Here is a 24,762-nt window from a genome sequence, read left to right as displayed (position 1 = left end):
CGAGACCCTGGGTCTCGACCCCGCCCTGTGCAACTGGGTACTGGACTTCCTGACGGGCCGCCCCCAGGTGGTGAGGGTAGGCAACAACATCTCCTCCCCGCTGATCCTCAACACTGGGGCCCCACAAGGGTGCGTTCTGAGCCCTCTCCTGTACTCCCTGTTCACCCACGACTGCGTGGCCACGCACGCCTCCAACTCAATCATCAAGTTTGCGGACGACACAACAGTGGTAGGCTTGATTACCAACAACGATGAGACGGCCTACAGGGAGGAGGTGAGGGCCCTCGGAGTGTGGTGTCAGGAAAATAACCTCACACTCAACGTCAACAAAACTAAGGAGATGATTGTGGACTTCAGGAAACAGCAGAGGGAACACCCCCCTATCCACATCGATGGAACAGTAGTGGAGAGGGTAGCAAGTTCTAAGTTCCTCGGCATACACATCACAGACAAACTGAATTGGTCCACTCACACAGACAGCATCGTGAAGAAGGCGCAGCAGCGCCTCTTCAACTTCAGGAGGCTGAAGAAATTCGGCTTGTCACCAAAAGCACTCACAAACTTCTACAGATGCACAATCGAGAGCATCCTGGCGGGCTGTATCACCGCCTGGTATGGCAACTGCACCGCCCTCAACCGTAAGGCTCTCCAGAGGGTAGTGAGGTCTGTACAACGCATCACCGGGGGCAAACTACCTGCCCTCCAGGACACCTACACCACCCGATATCACAGGAAGGCCATAAAGATCATCAAGGACATCAACCACCCGAGCCACTGCCTGTTCACCCCGCTATCATCCAGAAGGCGAGGTCAGTACAGGTGCATCAAAGCTGGGACCGAGAGACTGAAAAACAGCTTCTATCTCAAGGCCATCAGACTGTTAAACAGCCACCACTAACACTGAGTGGCTGCTGCCAACACACTGACACTGACTCAACTCCAGCCACTTTAATAATGGGAATTGATGGGAAATGATGTAAATATATCACTAGCCACTTTAAACAATGCTACCTTATATAAATGTTACTTACCCTACATTATTCATCTCATATGCATACGTATATACTGTACTCTATATCATCGACGGTATCCTTATGTAATACATGTATCACTAGCCACTTTATACTATACTATGCCACTTTGTTTACATACTCATCTCATTTGTACATACTGTACCCGATACCATCTACTGTATCTTGCCTATGCTGCTCTGTACCATCACTCATTCATATATCCTTATGTACATATTCTTTATCCCCTTACACTGTGTACAAGACAGTAGTTTTGGAATTGTTAGTTAGATTACTTGTTATTACTGCATTGTCGGAACTAGAAGCACAAGCATTTCGCTACACTCGCATTAACATCTGCTAACCATGTGTATGTGACAAATAAAAATTGATTTGATTTGATTTGATTTGGATGTAATGTAAACAGAGAGCATTAAGATGGATGTAATGTAAACAGAGAGCATTAAGATGGATGTAATGTAAACAGAGAGCATTAGGATGGATGTAATGTAAACAGAGAGCATTAGGATGGATATAATGTAAACAGAGAGCATTAAGATGGAGGTAATGTAAACAGAGAGCATTAAGATGGATGTAATGTAAACAGAGAGCATTAAGATGGATGTAATGTAAACAGAGAGCATTAAGATGGATGTAATGTAAACAGAGAGCATTAGGATGGATGTAATGTAAACAGAGAGCATTAAGATGGATGTAATGTCAACAGAGAGCATTAGGATGGATGTAATGTAAACAGAGAGCATTAAGATGGATGTAATGTAAACAGAGAGCATTAAGATGGATGTAATGTAAACAGAGAGCATTAGGATGGATGTAATGTAAACAGAGAGCATTAGGATGGATGTAATGTAAACAGAGAGCATTAAGATGGAGGTAATCTTATGTAATATCTCCAAGGCAACACTTCCTATAGTGTATTATTAATTCAACTAATATATATATCCTATGGTAAATGAATGTAGTTAGGTCCTGGTATATTCCGTTGGTCCCATGTGGTCACACAGGTGTATAATATAACAGTACAACAATAACAGTAATATAATATATTCAACTTCCTCAACTTCAAATGTTGCTGTTATGGTGGTGTACTGTACTGTGTTCCCCCCTGGAGATCTTTTGAAATCCATTTGATGAAGGTTTTCTGCACAATGTAATCTTTACTATAAAACACAGACTTATCTATTGGGAACACTCCAAATAACAATGTGTTAATTGTAACATAAATCCTTCTGGAAGAGAGTCTGTAGCAGATTTTTGTGTCGGATCTGTTTTTATGGCACGCACTACCACTACATCGTTCTAAACTTCATTGATCCTAAAGACAGTTCCAGCTTCAGTGGTCCCAGTTCAGAGAAGTTGACTCAGTCACTGTTCTACCTTGTTATTCATAGCTAACCTAGTCCTATGTAATTACACAGTAAATAGCAGTAGCAGAAAAGTAGTGACATCGTCATTTCTAGGTAATAACACGGTGACAGGGTTTAAGGTTATTACACAGATGTATTTCTCAATACGTTTTTTTAAATATAATGTGTTGTTTTACTTATTGTTTCAGATGAGGATAGTGTGTAAGGACGTGACTGCCGAGACCCTTTACGACGTCCTTCATGACACCAGCTACCGGAAGAACTGGGACAGCAACATGATCGACACCCACGACATCGGCAGGCTCACTGTCAACGCAGACGTAGGATATTACTCCTGTGAGTTAGTGTCAGACGTAGGATATTACTCCTGTGAGTTAGTGACAGATGTAGGATATTACTCCTGGGAGTTAGTGTCAGACGTAGGATATTACTCTTGTGAGTTAGTGTCAGACGTAGGATATTACTCCTGTGAGTTAGTGTCAGACGTAGGATATTACTCCTGTGAGTTAGTGTCAGATGTAGGATATTACTCCTGTGAGTTAGTGTCAGATGTAGGATATTACTCCTGTGAGTTAGTGTCAGACGTAGGATATTACTCCTGTGAGTTAGTGTCAGACGTAGGATATTACTCCTGTGAGTTAGTGTCAGACGTAGGATATTACTCCTGTGAGTTAGTGTCAGAAATAGGATATTACTCCTGTGAGTTAGTGTCAGACGTAGGATATTACTCCTGTGAGTTAGTGTCAGAAATAGGATATTACTCCTGTGAGTTAGTGTCAGACGTAGGATTTTACTCCTGTGAGTTAGTGTCAGATGTAGGATATTACTCCTGTGAGTTAGTGTCAGATGTAGGATATTACTCCTGTGAGTTAGTGTCAGAAATAGGATGTTACTCCTGTGAGTTAGTGTCAGAAATAGGATGTTACTCCTGTGAGTTAGTGTCAGAAATAGGATATTACTCCTGTGAGTTAGTGTCAGAAATAGGATGTTATTCCTGTGAGTTAGTGTCAGACGTAGGATATTACTCCTGTGAGTTAGTGTCAGATGTAGGATATTACTCCTGTGAGTTAGTGTCAGAAATAGGATGTTACTCCTGTGAGTTAGTGTCAGAAATAGGATGTTACTCCTGTGAGTTAGTGTCAGAAATAGGATATTACTCCTGTGAGTTAGTGTCAGAAATAGGATGTTATTCCTGTGAGTTAGTGTCAGACGTAGGATATTACTCCTGTGAGTTAGTGTCAGATGTAGGATATTACTCCTGTGAGTTAGTGTCAGACGTAGGATATTACTCCTGTGAGTTAGTGTCAGACGTAGGATATTACTCCTGTGAGTTAGTGTCAGATGTAGGATATTTCTCCTGTGAGTTAGTGTCAGATGTAGGATTTTACTCCTGTGAGTTAGTGTCAGACGTAGGATATTACTCCTGTGAGTTAGTGTCAGACGTAGGATATTACTCCTGTGAGTTAGTGTCAGACGTAGGATTTTACTCCTGTGAGTTAGTGTCAGACGTAGGATATTACTCCTGTGAGTTAGTGTCAGATGTAGGATATTACTCCTGTGAGTTAGTGTCAGACGTAGGATATTACTCCTGTGAGTTAGTGTCAGAAATAGGATATTACTCCTGTGAGTTAGTGTCAGACGTAGGATATTACTCCTGTGAGTTAGTGTCAGACGTAGGATATTACTCCTGTGAGTTAGTGTCAGACGTAGGATATTACTCCTGTGAGTTAGTGTCAGACGTAGGATATTACTCCTGTGAGTTAGTGTCAGACGTAGGATATTACTCCTGTGAGTTAGTGTCAGAAATAGGATATTACTCCTGTGAGTTAGTGTCAGACGTAGGATATTACTCCTGTGAGTTAGTGTCAGAAATAGGATATTACTCCTGTGAGTTAGTGTCAGACGTAGGATATTACTCCTGTGAGTTAGTGTCAGATGTAGGATATTACTCCTGTGAGTTAGTGTCAGATGTAGGATATTACTCCTGTGAGTTAGTGTCAGAAATAGGATGTTACTCCTGTGAGTTAGTGTCAGAAATAGGATGTTACTCCTGTGAGTTAGTGTCAGAAATAGGATATTACTCCTGTGAGTTAGTGTCAGAAATAGGATGTTATTCCTGTGAGTTAGTGTCAGACGTAGGATATTACTCCTGTGAGTTAGTGTCAGATGTAGGATATTTCTCCTGTGAGTTAGTGTCAGATGTAGGATTTTACTCCTGTGAGTTAGTGTCAGAAGTAGGATATTACTCCTGTGAGTTAGTGTCAGACGTAGGATATTACTCTTGTGAGTTAGTGTCAGACGTAGGATTTTACTCCTGTGAGTTAGTGTCAGATGTAGGATATTACTCCTGTGAGTTAGTGTCAGATGTAGGATATTACTCATGGGAGTTAGTGTCAGATGTAGGATATTACTCCTGGGAGTTAGTGTCAGAAATAGGATGTTATTCCTGTGAGTTAGTGTCAGACGTAGGATATTACTCCTGTGAGTTAGTGTCAGATGTAGGATATTTCTCCTGTGAGTTAGTGTCAGATGTAGGATTTTACTCCTGTGAGTTAGTGTCAGAAGTAGGATATTACTCCTGTGAGTTAGTGTCAGACGTAGGATATTACTCCTGTGAGTTAGTGTCAGACGTAGGATTTTACTCCTGTGAGTTAGTGTCAGATGTAGGATATTACTCCTGTGAGTTAGTGTCAGATGTAGGATATTACTCATGGGAGTTAGTGTCAGACGTAGGATATTACTCCTGTGAGTTAGTGTCAGACGTAGGATATTACTCCTGTGAGTTAGTGTCAGATGTAGGATATTACTCCTGTGAGTTAGTGTCAGACGTAGGATTTTACTCCTGTGAGTTAGTGTCAGATGTAGGATTTTACTCCTGTGAGTTAGTGTCAGATGTAGGATATTACTCATGGGAGTTAGTGTCAGACGTAGGATATTACTCCTGTGAGTTAGTGTCAGATGTAGGATATTACTCCTGGGAGTTAGTGTCAGACGTAGGATATTACTCCTGAGAGTTAGTGTCAGAAATAGGATATTACTCCTGGGAGTTAGTGTCAGACGTAGGATAGTACTTCTAAGAGTTAGTGTCAGAAATAGGATATTAGGAGGAGGAAGAGGAAGAAGAGGAGGAGGAGGATGAAGATGAGGAGGGGGAATAGGAGGAGAAAGAGGGGGGCAGGAGGAGGAAGAGGGGGAGTAGGAGTGGCAGGGGAAGAGGAGGAGGGGGAGGAAGAGAAGGAGGAGGAAGAGAGGAAAGAAGAGTAGGAGGAGAAAGAGAATGAGGGGGAGAAGGAGGTGGAAGAGGATTCTAAACTGCGGTACGTGAACACCAGTCAGTATGAGTCAATATGCAACAGATGTAGTAGACTAAACCATATTTCTCAAAGTAAAGGGTGTTTTTATGACTAGGCCTACTGTAACCACATGTTGCAGATGAAAGGTACAGCGATCTAATCAGGCATAGAAATAGACTGAATAGACTGGATTGTGAGGCAGTTTGTCACTGAGAATCATTGAGAACTTTAGAAAATTAGACAATAGAATACTGCAGTACGTGGACATTTGGACTCAATGGAACATCTTCCACGAAAGTCATGTTGTCATTGTGTTTTGTAGGGAAGTGCCCGAGCCCCCTGAAGAACAGGGACTTTATCACTATGAGATCATGGCTTCCTCTGGGCAACGACTACCTGATCATCAACTACTCTGTCAAACACCCGGTATGTACCTTTATCTACACACGGTGTTGGTTTGCTCTGAATATTATCAACCGTGGGGCTCCCGAGCGGCGCAGTGGTCTAAAGCACTGCATCTCAGTGCAAGAGGCGTCACAACAGACCCTGGTTTGAATCCAGACTGCATCACATCCGGCCGTGATTGGGAGTCCCATAGGGCAGGGCACAATTGGCCCAGCGTTGTCCGGGGTAGGCCGTCATCATCAATAAGAATGTGTTCTTAACTGACTTGCCTAGTTAAATAAACAAAAATGTCACAATGGACGAGTGGCTGGATCTCTTTTTCATACCAGTAGGATTACAAAGATAATTTGACTTATCTAAAGTTGTACATGTCGTCTAGTGAATTTTGTACAAGAGATAGATTCCATTAGTGCTGTTTGGCAGACTCGGTAAGAAAGCTCTGCCAGAGGCCCAGTCTACTGTAGAAGTCGGGTCAACATCTCCACATGTCTCGGTTTGTTAAACAGAAGAAGTCTAAACATAATGTGAACAGCTGACTGGTTTCATTTGTTATGGTAATCCATGTATGAATAATACTTTCATTTGATTGGTCATTTGATTGGTCATGTGATTGGTCTTATTCCAGCAGTATCCACCCAGAAAGGACTGCGTGAGAGCAGTGTCTCTACTGACAGGATACCTGATTCAGTCCAACGGAGAAAACTCCTCCACTCTCTATTACCTGACGCAGGTCGATCCCAAAGGTAAACCTTCTGGTTATTTACAGGACTGTACATCTAAATGATTTACATAACATGTTTTTTGGTGTTGACAGTACAGCTCTACGCTGGTCCACACCAGTTCTGGATACAGTGCATCGCTGTCATAGGGCGCTATGAGAAGACTGCTCTGTCTGTCTGTGTACGTAACACCTGTGAGCTGAAAGACCCCTAGCTTCACTCCACACTGAGAGAGTCCTGTTGAAACACCTCTGTGTACACAGACATAGCTCTTAGGGAGGAATCAGGCAAAGATCAAACGCAGCAAGATTACGTTTCAGCAGTAACTTTTTGAAACCTATTAGGTGGATGATACGACCTGTGGCATATCCTTCCTATCCAAGATATTTAAGGTGCTTTTAACGGCCGTGTTTTAAAGAAGGCCATTACTGACAGAGAGTTTAACCATTTAAATGCTGACATTGCATCTGATTAAAGTGTGGAGAGACCGTTTCACTATAGTATACAGTATGACTGTCACGCCCTGGCCATAGAGAGGCTTTTTATTCTCTATTTTGGTTAGGCCAGGGTGTGACTAGGGTGGGCGTTCTATGTTCTTTTTTCTATGTTTTTGTATTTCTTTGTTTTTGGCCGGGTATGGTTCCCAATCAGAGGCAGCTGTCTGTCGTTGTCTCTGATTGAGAACCATACTTAGGTAGCTCTTACCCACATGGGTTTTGTGGGTAGTTGTTTTGTGTTTTGTGTGAGTACCTGACAGAACTGTTGCGTTTTGTTCCACTTTTGTTTCAGTGTTCAGGTTACAATAAACATCACGTACCACGCTGCGCTTCGGTCTACTCCCTCTTCCTCAGACCAACATCCTTACGATGTCTTCTCTTACACCTTTTGTAAACCCGATGTCAGGGTGCAGCAGATCACTACGCTGTCTGAAAGAAAGGACTCTGTGTGCTCCATTGTAATTTAACAACAGCTTTCATCATCGGACCTAGTTTATATTACAGCTTAACTCCAGCCTAATGTCTGTCCTTGAGGGAGAAGAGACTCAGTGTGTGTGTGTGTGTCCTTGAGTGTGAAGAGACTCGGTGTGTGTGTGTGTGTGTGTCCTTGAGTATGAAGAGACTCGGTATGTGTGTGTGTGTGTGTGTCCTTGAGTATGAAGAGACTCGGTATGTGTGTGTGTGTGTGTCCTTGAGTGTGAAGAGACTCGATATGTGTGTGTGTGTGTGTCCTTGAGTGTGAAGAGACTCGGTGTGTGTGTGTGTGTCCTTGAGTGTGAAGAGACTCGGTGTGCGTGTGTGTGTCCTTGAGTGTGAAGAGACTTGGTGTGTGTGTGTCCTTGAGTGTGAAGAGACTCGGTGTGTGTGTGTGTGTGTGTGTGTGTGTGTGTGTGTGTGTGTGTGTGTGTGTGTGTCCTTGAGTGTGAAGCATCAGGAAGCATCAGGAAGCCCCCCTGCACCAGTGTAACACCACTGCTACTGAAGACATGTTTTGATTTCATCTGTTTTCTGTGCTGCTCCAAGCTACCCCATTGATAATAAATGCCTTCTATTCCATTGATGTGTGTGTGTGTGTGTGTGTGTGTGTGTGTGTGTGTGTGTGTGTGTGTGTGTGTGTGTGTGTGTGTGTGTGTGTGTGTGTGTGTGTGTGTGTGTGTTGCTGTTAAAGCTCATATTCATGGCATGGAATCCCCAGAAGCTATGAACAGCTGGAACAGTATCTTCACACTTCTGTACTGTCTACTGTCCTTACTGTAAACCAGGGGTCCTGTAGGCACTATATCTTCTGTCTAATGTCCTTACAGTAAACCAGGGGTCCTATAGGAACTATATCTACTGTCTACTGTCCTTACTGTAAACCAGGGGTCCTATGGGAACTATATCTACTGTCTACTGTCCTTACTGTAAACCATGGATCCTATAGGAACTATATCTACTGTCTACTGTCCTTACTGTAAACCATGGATCCTGTAGGAACTATATCTACTGTCTACTGTCCTTACTGTAAACCAGTGGTCCTATAGGAACTATATCTACTCTCCTTACTGTAAACCATGGGTCCTATAGGAACTATATCTACTGTCTACTGTCCTTACTGTAAACCAGGGGTCCTATAGGAACCATATCTACTGTCTACTGTCCTTACTGTAAACCAGGGGTCCTATAGGAACTATCTACAGTCCTTACTTTAAACCATGGATCCTGTAGGAACTATATCTACTGTCTACTGTCCTTACTGTAAACCAGGGGTCCTATAGGAACTATATCTACTGTCTACTGAGTTTACTGTAAACCATGGGCCCTGCAGAAACTAAATCTACTGTATACTGTCCTTACTGTAAACCAGGGGTCCTATAGGAACTATTTCTACTGTCCTTACTGTAAACCGGGGGTCCTATAGGAACTATCTACAGTCCTTACTTTAAACCATGGATCCTGTAGGAACTATATCTACTGTCTACTGTCCTTACTGTAAACCAGGGGTCCTATAGGAACTATATCTACTGTCTACTGAGTTTACTGTAAACCATGGGCCCTGCAGAAACTAAATCTACTGTATACTGTCCTTACTGTAAACCAGGGGTCCTATAAGAACTATTTCTACTGTCCTTACTGTAAACCAGGGGTCCTATAGGAACTATATCTACTGTCTACTGTCCTTACTGTAAACCAGGGGTCCTATAGGAACTATATCTACTGTCTACTGTCCTTACTGTAAACCACAGGTCTTATAGGAACTATATCTACTGTCCTTACTGTAAACCAGGGGTCCTGCAGGAACTATATCAACAGGAAGCAGTGTGTTTTTTTAAGGAGTGAAATACACATTTTTGCTAGTATTGTATTTGCTATCATAGGCCTGCCTACTAGAAATACTTGAGCAGTATTGTATTTGTGTTGTACCTTCATGTTTTTGGTTTGGACTGCAGGTTCCCTTCCCAAGTGGGTGGTGAATAGAGCGTCTCAGTTCGTAGCACCGAAGGTAATAATGTCATATGAATATGATAATCAATCTGGTCCATCTGTCAGTGTATTATGGCTGTTTGTAACAGTGTGTGTTATATGTGAAAATGTGATCGTATTATTTAAATGTTTAAGGAAAATGAGTTCAAATGAGGACGAAAAGAGATCCTAATAAAATCAAATCAAATTTGTCTTATAAATGTAGTATCTTGAAAGCGAGAACTAGAGAGACTGTTCCTAACAAAACACAGAGGTAGCCTATATTATCCCATCTCTGGTTGGGGAAAGAAATTATTGTATACCTCTTCCTCCATCTATTGGTTTCAGGAAGTACATGCATTTCCCAAAGATGTTTTGATTCCAAAATCACTAATCATGGACACCATTAAAAGTAATACTGTGGTGTTATAACTCATTATTACACATTTAACAACTATTTATAAACACATCATTTACAGTTTTACTTATAAAACCCCTTCAAAACATGTCTACATGACTTATCTAAGAGGCTCTTAATTAACCCATTCATTTAGAATCTGAATATTTGTGCTCCTTCCCCCTAGGCCATGAAGAAGATCTACAAGGCCTGTCAGAAGTATCCAGAGTGGAAGAGGAAGCACAACCCTAACCTGAAGCCCTGGATTTATCCCGAGCAGAACACCTTACCGTGTATCAACGTGTCTGACCTTGTACTACAGAGAGCCGACTCACTGGAGAACATTGATGAGAGCCGCCTGACGGAGGAGAAACAAGCACAACGTCACAGCGATGACGAAGAGACCTAGTCTGAGTGAAGAAACTGTTTGTATGTAATTGTGTGGCTGTGTTTAAAATGGCACCCTATTCCCTATATAGTGTATTACTTTTGTGCAGGGCCCATTAGGTCCTGGTCAAAAGTAGTGCACTACTACCTATAGGGCTCTGGTCAAAAGTAGTGCACTATATAGGAAATATGATGCCATTTAGGACACACACTCTGTTGTGTGTGTGTGTGTGTGTGTGTGTGTGTGTGTGTGTGAGAGTGTGTACAGTACTTATAATGTACATGTATGATTGACTATAATTTTGATCATTTGTCTTGTTGCGTTTAGCTGGTAATTGATCAATAACTTATTCAATCCGAGGGGTTTAACAGGGTATTTTCATATAGCATGACAAATTAGGGAATATATATTCCTCTAAAAATGGACGACGTATTTACGGTGCTATCGCTCAATTAAATAGTATAATATCTCATTGACAGTAATAATAGACTAAACCTTTGAGTAAAACTTTGTCTCTTTCACAAAAAATGAATTTGAAGACAATATTTCAAGGCCCTATTCACATTTGATTTGACTAAGCTTTAATTTGGCTCTTGGGGGGGTGCAGCGGTCCAAGGCACTGCATCTCAGTGCAAGAGTCTTCACTGCACAAATCCAGGCTTCATCACATTCAGCTGTGATTGGGAGTCCCATAGGGTGGCGCCCAACATCGCCCGGGGTAGGTTGCCATTGTAAATAATTATTTGTTTTTAACTGACTTGCCTGGTTAAATAAAAACAAAACAAAAAACACAGTAAGTAGCCTTTACCAATGCAGGCAGTCTACTAAAGTATATTTCCAGTTCTCGAGTGCCTCCCAGTGGCAGTAATATGTCATAACATTTCCTCATCCCCCAGTGTTCCGGAAGCCATGAGCTGTTAGAACAATGGAATGTCAAGTTTGTTAGGAAGTGAATTAGCATAATGCACCAAGACATGTGTTCTTTTGTACAGTGAATGGCCCACTGAGGCTCCTAATGACAGTCACAGGGGAGGAGAGATGGCAGCATAACCTGTTTGGAATCATTATAATCAGTCATAATCTGTTATAGTTTTTTATAACCTTAGGGGGTCATGAAGCATGTTTAGCTGTTATTAAAATGTCATTACATCATTTATACTTTGGTGTTGCCTGTTCTGACTGAATATCAAAGATGATGTCTTTATGAATGAATAAAGTTATCATTAGGCATGTGTTTTCATTTAATTCAAACGGTCTTTTTGTAGGATTTTCTGACATGTTTCCAGAATGGAGCGGCATCATGTTCATACTGACTGATGTTTAAATAAAGAGAAGTTGTCTCCTGATTTTAAGACCTTCGCGGCTGATGTTCTTGATTCTTAAATTCTAAGTACAAGTTCCCATTTTGACCGCAATGTTTTGTTTTTCTCCGTCGATAAGGAACGTTTATGTGTGATTGTATCCTTTTTTCAGACTTAAAAATGTAGCTGGGGGCCAAATCCTCAGAATCTGTATTGTCTCAGGCACTTCCTGTTTCCCCAAGGCTACTTCCTGTCACACTTCCTGTCCGCATCAGTCAGTTTTTTTTTTTTTGAGGGAAAGGAAACGCCACTAGTGTCTAGATTTCTCACACGGCACAAAAGCTTCTCGTTGCTTTTAGAACTCCCAATTCGTTGGTTTGTCCAGCATAAAACGTCTTCCATTTTGAGTGATCTCTGAGAAGTAAAATGTGTGATGTTATTGTATTGTGTGCAACCATTTATTGAGTGAGTGTGTGAGTGTGTGTGAGTGTGTGTGTGTGAGTGTGTGTGTGTGTGAGTGTGTGTGAGTGTGTGAGTGTGTGTGTGAGTGTGAGTGTCAGGAAGGGTGAGGGGGCTCAGGAAATATCCAGGACCACATTTTAGTTACACCTTAACATCCACATTTTTTGTAGATATTCAAAATTCTGATCTCTCATCAGGTTGTCTATTGTACCAGTAGATCTATTGAAGCCCACATCACATGGTCTATTGTACCAGTAGGCCTATTGAAGCCCACATCACATGGTCTATTGTACCAGTAGGCCTATTGAAGCCCACATCACATGGTCTATTGTACCAGTAGGCCTATTGAAGCCCACATCACATGGTCTATTGTACCAGTAGGCCTATTGAAGCCCACATCACATGGTCTATTGTACCAGTAGGCCTATTGAAGCCCACATCACATGGTCTATTGTACCAGTAGGCCTATTGAAGCCCACATCACATGGTCTATTGTACCAGTAGGCCTATTGAAGCCCACATCACATGGTCTATTGTACCAGTAGGCCTATTGAAGCCCACATCACATGGTCTATTGTACCAGTAGGCCTATTGAAGCCCACATCACATGGTCTATTGTACCAGTAGATCTATTGAAGCCCACATCACATGGTCTATTGTACCAGTAGGCCTATTGAAGCCCACATCACATGGTCTATTGTACCAGTAGGCCTATTGAAGCCCACATCACATGGTCTATTGTACCAGTAGATCTATTGAAGCCCACATCACATGGTCTATTGTACCAGTAGATCTATTGAAGCCCACATCACATGGTCTATTGTACCAGTAGGCCTATTGAAGCCCACATCACATGGTCTATTGTACCAGTAGGCCTATTGAAGCCCACATCACATGGTCTATTGTACCAGTAGGCCTATTGAAGCCCACATCACATGGTCTATTGTATCAGTAGGCCTATTGAAGCCCACATCACATGGTCTATTGTACCAGTAGGCCTATTGAAGCCCACATCACATTACTTTTCCCAACATGCAGCTAACCTAAACTAACCCCAAGCGGCAGGCTACATATTGCACATGCTGTGTAGTCTTTTTTGTTATTTTGCAGGCAATAGGGAATGTTTATAAAATAAGAGCATGGGACCCCAACACAGTATAATTAAATGACCTGATGGCAAGCTGTCAGTTCTTTAGCATTATGACTATTATGAAAGTGAAACAAAACAATTTTTTATTTATCTTGCAAAAGCAAAGTAATGGAGTCAAAAGATTTAATTTCTGTTTATGAATTACCATTATGTCTTTAAAGTTGTGGGATAATGAGTTTGTTGAACAGGAAAAATCTCGGCAAAACTCCTTCGCCGCCCTCCCCTTTAAGTGCGATATCCTTGATACTTTGCAGAGTAAACTGACCATTGCAACAAAGTTGCCGACAGGGATAGTTCTTCCTCCGCTGCTCAACCAAAAAACCGAGCGATTCAAGAATGTAGACGTTCCATTGGGATAACAACCACGCACATCGAAACACAGCTAAAGGTAATGCATGATTATCATATTATTAGACTCAAAGCGTTTCAGAGTTCGCACTGTGTGTGGGCAACATGCGGCAGCATGAGATTGTGCTCTTTTTCAATACATATTTTTTTTGCTAAAGGACTAATAATGATTTAAATTATCAGTATTATTTATCAATATTGTCGTCATATGTTACTTGTGGAGTTGTGTAGGCCTACCGCAGAATAATTAAATAGATTCTGTGTAATGATTTATTTGACAATTTAAAAATATATATTTTTATTACCATGTTTAAGAGTAGCCTATCTCATGACACCACATTGGCTTGGCATGTGAGCCTATTGTAAAATTTCACCCATTATACTATCACCTGTCTGTTTTGCTGTAGGCTATGGGTTTACAGACCCACCCCATTGTAGATTTGCCAGGGGCACATCAGATCCTTTTCATCTTGAGTGGGTTTTGGGGTCTTGGAATCTGTCTGTTGTATAGTTTCACAGCTGAAACCTGATTGAATCAGTAAGTTATTTGTTAGACAGTGCACCAGCAGAGGACGGAGAGACAACTTTAAAATACTCACTGGAATTTCTCATTTAAAATACTTCCCAATTTTAGCTATGTTTTTTTGGGGATTGTGATGAGTGAGATTTATTAATTTAAATTACAATGTCATGAATGGCTGAATGTTATGTTGTTCAGTGTCAGTGCCACTTGTAGCAAGGCCCAGATGATAGTTCCTCTATATTCCTCCTGTATGAGTGTCTCAGAGCTGCTTGGGTCAGTCTTTGGTCATTAGATGTTTGACCTCCAGAGGCCTCTCTCTCTGTCAATAGATGGACACTACAGCCATCATTATCTGTGACCCTGTTTTAGGTTTTATATGTGGTGTAGTGTGGTGTAGCATAGATTTGTAACAGCGTTTCACATGTAATTTAGCTTTGCGTGATGTATTGTTGCCTCTTCTTGCCATTTGTGTTATTGTCCATGCCCAATAATGTTTGTACCATGTTTTGTGCTGCTACCATGTTGTTGTCATGTTGTGTTGCTACCATGCTGTGTTGTCATTTGTTGCTGCCTTGCTATGTTGTCTTAGGTCTCTCTTTATGTAGTGCTGTGTTGTCTCTCTTTATGTAGTGTTGTGGTGTCTCTCTTTATGTAGTGCTGTGTTGTCTCTCTTTATGTAGTGTTGTGGTGTCTCTCTTTATGTAGTGTTGTGGTGTCTCTCTTTATGTAGTGCTGTGTTGTCTCTCTTTATGTAGTGTTGTGGTGTCTCTCTTTATGTAGTGTTGTGGTGTCTCTCTTTATGTAGTGTTGTGGTGTCTCTCTTTATGTAGTGGTGTCTCTCTTTATGTAGTGTTGTGGTGTCTCTCTTTATGTAGTGTTGTGGTGTCTCTCTTTATGTAGTGTTGTCTCTCTTTATGTAGTGTTGTGGTGTCTCTCTTTATGTAGTGTTGTGGTGTCTCTCTTTATGTAGTGGTGTGGTGTCTCTCTTTATGTAGTGGTGTGGTGTCTCTCTTTATGTAGTGTTGTCTCTCTTTATGTAGTGTTGTCTCTCTTTATGTAGTGTTGTGGTGTCTCTTTATGTAGTGTTGTGGTGTCTCTTGTGTAGTGTTGTGGTGTCTCTCTTTATGTAGTGTTGTCTTAGGTCTCTCTTTATGTAGTGTTGTGGTGTCTCTCTTGATGTAGTGTTGTCTCTCTTTATGTAGTGTTGTGTTGTCTCTCTTTATGTAGTGTTGTGGTGTCTCTCTTTATGTAGTGTTGTGGTGTCTCTCTTTATGTAGTGTTGTGGTGTCTCTCTTTATGTAGTGTTGTCTCTCTTTATGTAGTGTTGTGGTGTCTCTCTTTATGTAGTGTTGTGGTGTCTCTCTTTATGTAGTGTTGTCTCTCTTTATGTAGTGTTGTGGTGTCTCTCTTTATGTAGTGTTGTGGTGTCTCTCTTTATGTAGTGTTGTGGTGTCTCTCTTTATGTAGTGTAGTGTTCTCTCTTTATGTAGTGTTGTGGTGTCTCTCTTTATGTAGTGTTGTGGTGTCTCGCTTTATGTAGTGTAGTGTTCTCTCTTTATGTAGTGTTGTGGTGTCTCTCTTTATGTAGTGTTGTGGTGTCTCTCTTTATGTAGTGTAGTGTTCTCTCTTTATGTAGTGTTGTGGTGTCTCTCTTTATGTAGTGTTGTGGTGTCTCGCTTTATGTAGTGTAGTGTTCTCTCTTTATGTAGTGTTGTGGTGTCTCTCTTTATGTAGTGTTGTGGTGTCTCTCTTGATGTAGTGTTGTGGTGTCTCTCTTTATGTAGTGTTGTGGTGTCTCTCTTTATGTAGTGTTGTGGTGTCTCTCTTTATGTAGTGTTGTGGTGTCTCTCTTTATGTAGTGCTGTGTTGTCTCTCTTTATGTAGTGTTGTGGTGTCTCTCTTTATGTAGTGTTGTGGTGTCTCTCTTTATGTAGTGTTGTGGTGTCTCTCTTTATGTAGTGTTGTCCCTCTTTATGTAGTGTTGTGGTGTCTCTCTTTATGTAGTGTAGTGTTCTCTCTTTATGTAGTGTTGTGGTGTCTCTCTTTATGTAGTGTTGTGGTGTCTCGCTTTATGTAGTGTTGTCTCTCTTTATGTAGTGTTGTGGTGTCTCTCTTTATGTAGTGTTGTGGTGTCTCTCTTTATGTAGTGTTGTGGTGTCTCGCTTTATGTAGTGTTGTCTCTCTTTATGTAGTGTTGTGGTGTCTCTCTTTATGTAGTGTTGTGGTGTCTCTCTTTATGTAGTGTTGTGGTGTCTCTCTTTATGTAGTGTTGTCCCTCTTTATGTAGTGTTGTGGTGTCTCTCTTTATGTAGTGTTGTAGTGTTCTCTCTTTATGTAGTGTTGTGGTGTCTCTCTTTATGTAGTGTTGTGGTGTCTCTCTTTATGTAGTGTTGTCTCTCTTTATGTAGTGTTGTCTCTCTTTATGTAGTGTTGTGGTGTCTCTCTTTATGTAGTGTTGTGGTGTCTCTCTTTATGTAGTGTTGTGGTGTCTCTCTTTATGTAGTGTTGTCCCTCTTTATGTAGTGTTGTGGTGTCTCTCTTTATGTAGTGTTGTGGTGTCTCTCTTTATGTAGTGTTGTGGTGTCTCTCTTTATGTAGTGTTGTGGTGTCTCTCTTTATGTAGTGTTGTGGTGTCTCTCTTTATGTAGTGTTGTCCCTCTTTATGTAGTGTTGTGGTGTCTCTCTTTATGTAGTGTTGTGGTGTCTCTCTTTATGTAGTGTTGTGGTGTCTCTCTTTATGTAGTGTTGTGGTGTCTCTCTTTATGTAGTGTTGTGGTGTCTCTCTTTATGTAGTGTTGTGGTGTCTCTCTTTATGTAGTGTTGTGGTGTCTCTCTTTATGTAGTGTTGTGGTGTCTCTCTTTATGTAGTGTTGTCCCTCTTTATGTAGTGCTGTGTTGTCTCTCTTTATGTAGTGTTGTGGTGTCTCTCTTTATGTAGTGTTGTGGTGTCTCTCTTTATGTAGTGTTGTGGTGTCTCTCTTTATGTAGTGCTGTGTTGTCTCTCTTTATGTAGTGTTGTGGTGTCTCTCTTTATGTAGTGTTGTGGTGTCTCTCTTTATGTAGTGTTGTGGTGTCTCTCTTTATGTAGTGTTGTCCCTCTTTATGTAGTGCTGTGTTGTCTCTCTTTATGTAGTGTTGTGGTGTCTCTCTTTATGTAGTGTTGTGGTGTCTCTCTTTATGTAGTGTTGTGGTGTCTCTCTTTATGTAGTGCTGTGTTGTCTCTCTTTATGTAGTGTTGTGTTGTCTCTCTTTATGTAGTGTTGTCTCTCTTTATGTAGTGTTGTGGTGTCTCTCTTTATGTAGTGTTGTGTTGTCTCTCTTTATGTAGTGTTGTGTTGTCTCTCTTTATGTAGTGTTGTGTTGTCTCTCTTTATGTAGTGTTGTGGTGTCTCTCTTTATGTAGTGCTGTGTTGTCTCTCTTTATGTAGTGCTGTGTTGTCTCTCTTTATGTAGTGCTGTGTTGTCTCTCTTTATGTAGTGTTGTGGTGTCTCTCTTTATGTAGTGCTGTGTTGTCTCTCTTTATGTAGTGTTGTCTCTCTTTATGTAGTGTTGTGTTGTCTCTCTTTATGTAGTGTTGTGGTGTCTCTCTTTATGTAGTGTTGTGGTGTCTCTCTTTATGTAGTGTTGTGTTGTCTCTCTTTATGTAGTGTTGTGTTGTCTCTCTTTATGTAGTGTTGTGGTGTCTCTCTTTATGTAGTGTTGTGGTGTCTCTCTTTATGTAGTGTTGTGGTGTCTCTCTTTATGTAGTGTTGTGGTGTCTCTCTTTATGTAGTGTTGTGTTGTCTCTCTTTATGTAGTGTTGTGGTGTCTCTCTTTATGTAGTGTTGTGGTGTCTCTCTTTATGTAGTGTTGTGGTGTCTCTCTTTATGTAGTGTTGTGGTGTCTCTCTTTATGTAGTGTTGTGGTGTCTCTCTTTATGTAGTGTTGTCTCTCTTTATGTAGTGTTGTCTCTCTTTATGTAGTGTTGTGGTGTCTCTCTTTATGTAGTGTTGTGGTGTCTCTCTTTATGTAGTGTTGTGGTGTCTCTCTTTATGTAGTGTTGTCTCTCTTTATGTAGTGTTGTGGTGTCTCTCTTTATGTAGTGTTGTGGTGTCTCTCTTTATGTAGTGTTGTGGTGTCTCTCTTTATGTAGTGTTGTCTCTCTTTATGTAGTGTTGTGGTGTCTCTCTTTATGTAGTGTTGTGGTGTCTCTCTTTATGTAGTGTTGTGGTGTCTCTCTTTATGTAGTGTTGTGGTGTCTCTCTTTATGTAGTGCTGTGGTGTCTCTCTTTATGTAGTGCTGTGTTGTCTCTCTTGTCGTGATGTGGGTTTTGTCTTTTATTTTTTTATCCCAGACCCCACGAGGCTTTTTGCCTTTTGGTAGGGTGTCATTGTAGATAAGAATTTGTTCTTAACTGGCTTCCTAGTTAAATAAAGTAAAAGTAATTCACGCTACGGATCAATACAGAACTATTTCCAATTACATTTATTAATCAACAAAGACGACTTCAAACCTCCAGAGTTAACATTACGTTTACTTTGATTTTCTGTTCCGCTTTCCTTAATTGAAATGCATTCCTGGTGACTACCTCATGAAGCTGGTTGAGAGAATGCCAAGAGTGTGCAAATCTGTCATTAAGTCAAAACATGACTACTTTGAAGAATTTCAAAAATGAAATATACTTTTGAATTGTTTGACACTTTTTTTCCCCGTTACTACATGAATCCATATGTGTCATTTCATAGTTTTGATTTCACTATTATTTTACAATGTAGAAAATGGTAAATATAAAGAGAAACCCTGTAATGAGTAGGTGTGTCCAAACTTTTGACTGGTACTGTACATAAAAACCCAATAATGTTGACATAAAGAACCCTGCCAACTAATATAAACACTTGTATTTTAGTTTTGGGTCAATTCTTTGCCTCCTGTAAGTTTTTAAGAATCATTGCATTGTAATTCCGTTACACTTGAAAGATATTTTCTAATTTTACTTCTTTATGAGGGAGGATAATGAAAGTTCACAGAAGTAACAAGTAAAAGTAGACCTACCAATTGGTTAGTGTTTTTACTAGAGGTCGAACGATTATGATTTTTCAACACCGATACCGATTATAGGAGGACCAAAAAAGCAGATACTGATTAATTGGCCGATTTTATTTTATTTTTTATTATTTAATTTTTTGAGCATTTAAAAAAATTATTTTTACATTTATTTATTTGTAATAATGACAATTACAACAATACTGAATGAACACTTATTTTAACTTTAAAATAATACATCAATAAAATCAATTTAGCCTCAAGTAAATAATGAAACGTGTTCAATTTGGTTTAAATAATGCAGAAACAAAGTGTTGCACATATTGCACTTTTACTTTCTTCTCCAACGTTTCAGTTCCTTGCTCAGAACATGAGAACATATGAAACCTGGTGGTTCCTTTTAACATGAGTCTTCAATATTCCCAGGTAAGAGGTTTTAGGTTGTAGTTATTATAGAACTATTTCCCTCTATACCATTTGTATTTCATTAACATTGGACTCTATTAGATGTTCTTATAGGCACTTTAGTATTGCCAGTGTAACAGTATAGCTTCCGTCCCTCTCCTCGCTCCTCCCTGTGCTTGAACCAACAACACAACAACAGCCACCATCGAAGCAGCGTTATCCATGCGGAGCAAGGGAAACAACTACTAGAAGGCTCAGAGCGAGTGACGTTTGAAACGCTATTAGCACGCGCTAACTAGCTAGCCCTTTCACTTCGGTTACACCAGCCTCATCTCAGGAGTTGATAGGCTTGAAGTCCTAAACAGCGCAATGCTTGACGCACAATAAACAGCTGCTGGCAAAACGCACGAAAGTGCTGTTTGAATGAATGTTTACGCGCCTGCTTCTGCCTACCATCGCTCAGTCAGATACTTAGATACTTGTATGCTCAGTCAGATTATATGCAACGCAGGACACGCTAGATAATATCTAGTAATATCATCAACCATGTGTAGTTAACTAGTGATTATGATTGATTGTTTTTTATAAGATATGTTTTTAATGCTAGCTAGCAACTGACCTTGGCTTACTGCGTTCGTGTAACAGGCAGTCTCCTTGTGGAGTGCAACGAGAGAGAGGCAGGTCGTTATAGCATTGGACTAGTTAACTGTAAAATTGCAAGATTAGATTCCCCGAGCTGACAAGGTGAAAATCTGTCGTTCTGCCCCTGAACGAGGCAGTTAACCCACTGTTCCTAGGCCGTCATTGAAAATAAGAATGTGTTCTTAACTGACTTGCCTAGTTAAATAAAGGTGAAATAAAATAAATAAAGAATTGCACATTTCTAGTTTTGTGTACTTATTCAGGATATATCACCATGAAAATAATGGATATTCGTTATTCATAATTACGCATTTTCTAGTTCAACAACCCATATATATATATATATATTTTTTTTTTTTTTCAAACTCGAGGTGTCGTGTCTGCATAAAGAATGGGGTGTCGGCTATCTTTTGAATCTGAATTCGGGGGCAGATGTTTAAACGTTTTAAAGTGAAGAATCTGAGCCAAACCATAATTCCTTTGCCTTGGAATTGTCCTCCAGAGCCGCCATGCAAATATACATGATACATTAAAGCGGGCACATTCTAATGATTACAGGAAACGGTGCAGTATTATTATTTTTTAAATGTATTATCTCTTACATTGTTAGCCCAGGAAATCCTTTTTACAAGCATTACGCTACACTCAACAATAACATCTGCTAACCATGTGTTATGAGACCAATAACATGTGGTTTTGAGGGAGAGAAGAGGTGGATTTGACAGCATTGGATGGATTGTCATGTGACTGATACAATTTGATTTGACTACAGTTATTATTTGTCACATGCACTGAATACAACAGGAAATGCTTCCTTACAAGCCTTTAACCAACAATGCAGTTTTAAGAAAATACCCCCTCCCCCCCCAAAAAAAGTAAGAGATAAAACTGACAAATAATGAAGAGCAGCAGTAAAATAACAAGGGTGTACAGTAAGTAATGTAGATTGCTGTATGCGTCAGAAAGGGATACTTAGGCCTGTCATCTAGGTGTACAGATCTATGTCTCATACTGCCATCTCTCCTCCTTCGTAGAGCGACAGGGACGACACAGATTAACTCCTGATTTATGACTTTCTGGGAGTTTTGTCAGTTTTTTTTTTGGTTTTACTGCTCTAAGTGGTTGATCTAACCATGTGTGTTCAGAAGAAGCTCCTTCCACACTGTGTCTTAATGTTGTTTTTTTCCCCAAGAAAGAGGGACAGCGTGTGCCGGACTAAAACACTGTCTCAGTCAGATGTCTTCCCGAGAGAGCGAGAGAGAGAGACTAAAATGTGACTGAGCTTGTTAGCTAGTTAGTACACAGGCCTGTACTGTCATCCAGGCAGCGTGGAGGCCATAGCTAGCCTAGCGCTGAACAATGACATATTGTGTCTCACAATAGTGCTTCCCTGTTACTTATCTACAGCCTACCCCCCCCCCAACCAGCTCAGCCAGCATCCTGTATGTAACCCAGAGGCCTGCTTGGATCCTCCCTCCGTCCTCCTCCGTTTGGAAAATACATTTTGACTTCACCACTTGTCCGCTTCCGCTAATTGTTTGACTTGATTTACGAGTGGAGAGTTGGAGTTGGGGGACATTACGTTTCTGGAAGGTCATGTTTGAATGGGTTATGAATTTAGAGCAGCTGTTCCCAAACTAGGACTGTGATATGAGGATGCAAGAGAATTTCCAAAATGCTGAAAATAAATATATATATACAGTACCAGTCAAGGGTTTTTCTTTCAAGGGTTTTTCTTTCTTTTTACTATTTTCCACAGAATAATAGTGAAGACATCAAAACTATGGAAATAACACATATGGAATCATGTAGTAACCAAAAACAAGTGTTAAATAAATCAAAATACATTTTATATTTGAGATTCTTCAAAGTAGCCACCCTTTTGCCTTGATGGCAGATTTGCACACTCTTAGCATTCTCTCAACCAGCTTCATGTGGAATGCTTTTCCAACAGTCTTGAAGGAGTTCCAACATATGCTGAGCACTTGTTGGCTGTTTTTCCTTCACTCTGAGGTCCAACTCATCCCAAACCATCTCAATTTGGTTGAAGTCGGGTGATTGTGGAGGCCAGGTCATCTGATACAGAACACCATCACTCTCCTTCTTGGTCAAATAGCCCTTACACAGCCTGGAGGTGTGTGTTGGGTCATTGTCCTGTTGAAAAATAAATGATAGTCCCACTAAGTGCAAACCAGATGGGATGGCATATTGCTGCAGAATGCTGTAGTAGCCATACTGTCTAAGTGTGCCTTGAATCCTAAATAAATCACAGTGTCACCAGCAAAGCACCATCACACCACCTCCTCCATGCTTCATGGTGGGAACCACACATGCAGAGATCATCCGTTCACCTGCTCTTGCGTCTCACAAAGACACAGCGGTTGGAACTCAAAATGTCCAGTTTGAACTCATCAGACAGAAGGACATATTTCCACCAGTCTAATGTCCATTGCTCGTGTTTCTTGGCCCAAGCAAGTCTCTTCTTCTTATTGGTGTTCTTTTAGTAGTGGTTTCTTTGCAGAAATTCGACCACAAAGGCCTGATGCACGCAGTCTCCTCTGAACAGTTGATGTTGAGATGTGTCTGTTACTTAAACTCTGTAGTATTTATCTGGGCTGAAATCTGAGGTGCAGATAATTGCACATTTCTGAGGCTGGTAACTCTAATGAATTTATCCTCTGCAACAGAGGTAACTCTGGGTCTTCCATTCCTGTGGCGGTCCTCATGAGAGCCAGTTTCATCATAGTGCTTGTTGGTTTTTGCAACTGCACTTGAAGAAACTTAAAGTTCTTGAAATGTTCCGGATTAACTGACGTTCATATCTTAAAGTAATGATGGACTGTCATTTGTCTTTGCTTATTTCAGCTGTGCTTGCCATAATATGGACTTAGCCCTATTTGGTTAAAGACCATCTGTATACCACCCCTACCTTGTCACAACACAACTGATTGGCTCAAGCACATTAAGAAGGAAAGAAATTCCACAAATTAAGACGAGTGAGTTGGTGTGTCCAAACGTTTGACTGGTACAGTGCATACGGAAAGTATTCAGACCCCTTGACTTTTTCCACATTTTGTTACAGCCTTATTATAATATTGATTAAATAATCCCCCCCCCCCCCCAATCTACACATAATGACAAAGCAAAAACAGGTTTTAGACGTTTTTGCAAATGTATATAAAAAAACTAAACTGAAATATCACATTTGCATAAGTATTCCGACCCTTTACTCTGTATTTTGTTGAAGCACATTCGGCAGCGATTACAGCCTTGAGTCTTCTTGGGTATGACGCTACAAGCTTGGCACACCTGTATTTTGGCAGTGGTGGAAAAAGTACCCAATTGTCATACTTGAGTTAAAGTACAGATACCTTAACAGAAAATTACTCAAGTAAAAGTCACCCAAATACTACATGAGTAAACGTAAAAAAGTTTTTGGTTCTAAATATACTTAAGTATCAAAAGTAAATGGAATTGGTCAAATATAGTTAACCTCTTGAAACTAGGGGGCACTATTTTCATTTTTGGAAAAATAACGTTCCCAAAGTAAACGGGCAATTTTTCAGGACCAGATAATAGAATATGCAGATAATTGACAGCTTAGGATAGAAAACACTCTAAAGTTTCCAAAACTGTAAAAATATTGTCTGAGTATAACAGAACTGATATTGCAGGCGAAAGCCTGAGAAAAATCAAATCAGGATGTGACTCTTATTTAGAAACCTCTGCGTTCCTATGTGTCCCTATTGAGCAGTGAAAGGGATAGCAACCAGATTCCTTTTTCTATGGCTTCCCTAATGTGTCTAGTGTCACAAGACATACAGTGGGGCAAAAAAGTATTTAGACAGCCACCAATTGTGCAAGTTCTCCCACTTAAAAAGATGAGAAAGGCCTGTAATTTTCATCATAGGTACACTTCAACTATGACAGACAAAATGAGAAAACAAATCCAGAAAATCACAGTGTAGGATTTTTAATGAATTTATTTGCAAATTATGGCACTCAAACATAATTTACAAATTATACATTTTGTGTTTAGTAAGTCTGCCAGATCAGAGGCAGTAGGGATGACCATGTGTTCTGTTGATAAGTGTGTGAATAGGACCATTTTCCTGTCCTGCTAAACACTCAACATGTAACTTTTGGGTGTCAGGGAAAATGTATGGAGTAAAAAGTATATTATTTTCTTTTGGAATGTAGTAAAGTAAAAGTTGCCAAAATATATAAATAGTACAGACCCCCCAAAATTTCTTAAGTAGTACTTTAAATTATTTTTTACCACTGTATTTAGGGAGTTTCTCCCATTATTCTCTGTAGATCCTGTCAAGCTCTTACAGGTTTGATGGGGAGCGTCGCTGCACAACTATT

General features: G+C 40.4%; 2 protein-coding genes across 5 annotated transcripts in view; both read left to right on the top strand.

Moving 5' to 3' along the window:
* Nucleotides 1–11,885, top strand: part of LOC110489483 (START domain-containing protein 10) — a 29,244-nt gene extending 17,359 nt beyond the window's left edge. The window contains exons 2-6 of the mRNA XM_036943434.1: nt 2,587–2,734; nt 6,014–6,117; nt 6,722–6,839; nt 9,742–9,794; nt 10,339–11,885. Coding sequence (XP_036799329.1) covers nt 2,587–2,734; nt 6,014–6,117; nt 6,722–6,839; nt 9,742–9,794; nt 10,339–10,560 — 645 coding nt within the window. The 3' untranslated portion in view covers nt 10,561–11,885. The remainder of the gene's footprint in view (nt 1–2,586; nt 2,735–6,013; nt 6,118–6,721; nt 6,840–9,741; nt 9,795–10,338) is intronic.
* A 1,807-nt stretch (nt 11,886–13,692) lies between these two features.
* LOC110487789 (arf-GAP with Rho-GAP domain, ANK repeat and PH domain-containing protein 3) overlaps nt 13,693–24,762 on the top strand; it is a 67,927-nt gene continuing 56,857 nt past the window's right edge. For 3 of the 4 annotated variants that reach the window (XM_036943433.1, XM_036943432.1, XM_036943430.1), the window contains exon 1: nt 13,693–13,840. The gene's annotated coding sequence lies outside the window, so the exon portion shown is untranslated. The remainder of the gene's footprint in view (nt 13,841–24,762) is intronic. The other variant, XM_036943431.1, reaches the window with a different exon arrangement.

This window comes from Oncorhynchus mykiss, chromosome 14 (assembly GCF_013265735.2).
Source record: "Oncorhynchus mykiss isolate Arlee chromosome 14, USDA_OmykA_1.1, whole genome shotgun sequence".
NCBI lineage: Eukaryota > Metazoa > Chordata > Actinopteri > Salmoniformes > Salmonidae > Oncorhynchus > Oncorhynchus mykiss.
This window is presented reverse-complemented; position numbering and strand designations above follow the sequence as displayed.